At 35.8% G+C, this 1,311-nt stretch overlaps 1 protein-coding gene across 1 annotated transcript in view; it reads left to right on the top strand.

The window, feature by feature from the left end:
- The window catches only part of LOC107580003 (poly [ADP-ribose] polymerase 6-like), a gene marked incomplete at its 5' end in the record, with an annotated part of 2,296 nt that extends 1,505 nt beyond the window's left edge, over positions 1 to 791 (top strand). The window contains 1 exon segment of the mRNA XM_016265765.1: positions 137 to 791. Within this exon segment, the coding sequence (XP_016121251.1) occupies positions 137 to 422 (286 nt within the window).
- Between the last annotated feature and the right edge of the window lie 520 nt (positions 792 to 1,311).

Below are 1,311 nucleotides of genomic sequence, written 5' to 3'. Positions count from 1 at the left end.
TTACAGTATTTTTGATCAAATAAATGCAGCCTTGGTGAGCAGAAGTATTAAAAAAATCATTTCATTGGTGTATTTTAGCACAACTGGAACACTGGATTGGCCAATCAGCATCTAGAACTGAAACAATAATTTTCAGAAAGATTCTTGTTCACTGCAGTTTTATTATGAGTCTCTCTGTTTGATTGATTGATTGAACAGAAACCGTAATGAAAGACTGTCAAAATAAAGCTGAAGCTTGTTTTGGTGTTTCTAGGATCCTCAGTACGTTCACGTCGCAGCAGTGGAAGCACCTCAGTAATGAGTTCCTCAAAGCCCAGCAGGAGAAGCGACACAGCTGGTTCAAAGCCGGAGGAACCATCAAGAAATTCCGTGCAGGACTGAGCATCTTCTCCCCGATTCCCAAGTACGTCCTTATCGTTTGATATGAAAACACACGTCATACACGCTAACAATCTGATCGTGGTTGATGCATCTGAAATCGGGCTCAACAGTGATCGGCTGGAAGTGTTTTCCCATTCATTTTCTCCATAGGGAACTCAATTCAATTCAGTAACCAGTTTGAAGCAATGAACCAAACTTCAGAATGATCACAACATTACAAGCAAAAAAAAAGTAATACAATTTAAACAACAAAGGTACACGATTGCTGCAGCGTCCCCTATTGACTCACAGTATATAATTACCTAGTTAGGCTCCATAAATCCACTGCAGGATTTATTGTTTCCATGGTAACCGCAACTTCTTTGGCTTCGGGATTATGGGTAGTGAAGTTCCTCACCTGGGGAACAGGATTTGTTTTGAAATGACGTATTGTCACATTATATTTACATTTACATTCATGCATTTGGCAAACACTTTTATGCATAGTTGTGTACACTTGCATTCAAGCTATATATATTTTTTTCGATTCATGCATTCACTGAGAATTGAAAGCAATGCAGTGTTGCTAATGCCGTGCTGTTTGAGCTACAGGAGGACTATCATTGTCATATACGGTTAGGTCTGCAATGAAAGGTTTAGTTTAATTGAGATTTATTTGAAGGAGATTTTGAATGACGATTTTGCTTCCTGAGCCCGACTGTTGAGCTTTATTAAAAAAAATAAATGTTTTGTATATTTGTCATTTTTATATTATATTATATTATATTAAAGTGAGTATCTGCAATGGTCTCAGAAAAATAAACCTAATTTAATGGGAAAACAAGTTTATTTTTCTGACACCATTAAAATAAATTTTTTCATGTTTTAAGCAAAAACCCATTTAATTTTGATGCATTTTTTTACAAAATAAGAGTTAGTCTCCTATATAAT

The sequence above is a fragment of the Sinocyclocheilus grahami genome, unplaced genomic scaffold (genome assembly GCF_001515645.1).
Source record: "Sinocyclocheilus grahami isolate Dianchi unplaced genomic scaffold, SAMN03320097.WGS_v1.1 scaffold23058.1, whole genome shotgun sequence".
Taxonomy (NCBI): domain Eukaryota; kingdom Metazoa; phylum Chordata; class Actinopteri; order Cypriniformes; family Cyprinidae; genus Sinocyclocheilus; species Sinocyclocheilus grahami.
This window is presented reverse-complemented; position numbering and strand designations above follow the sequence as displayed.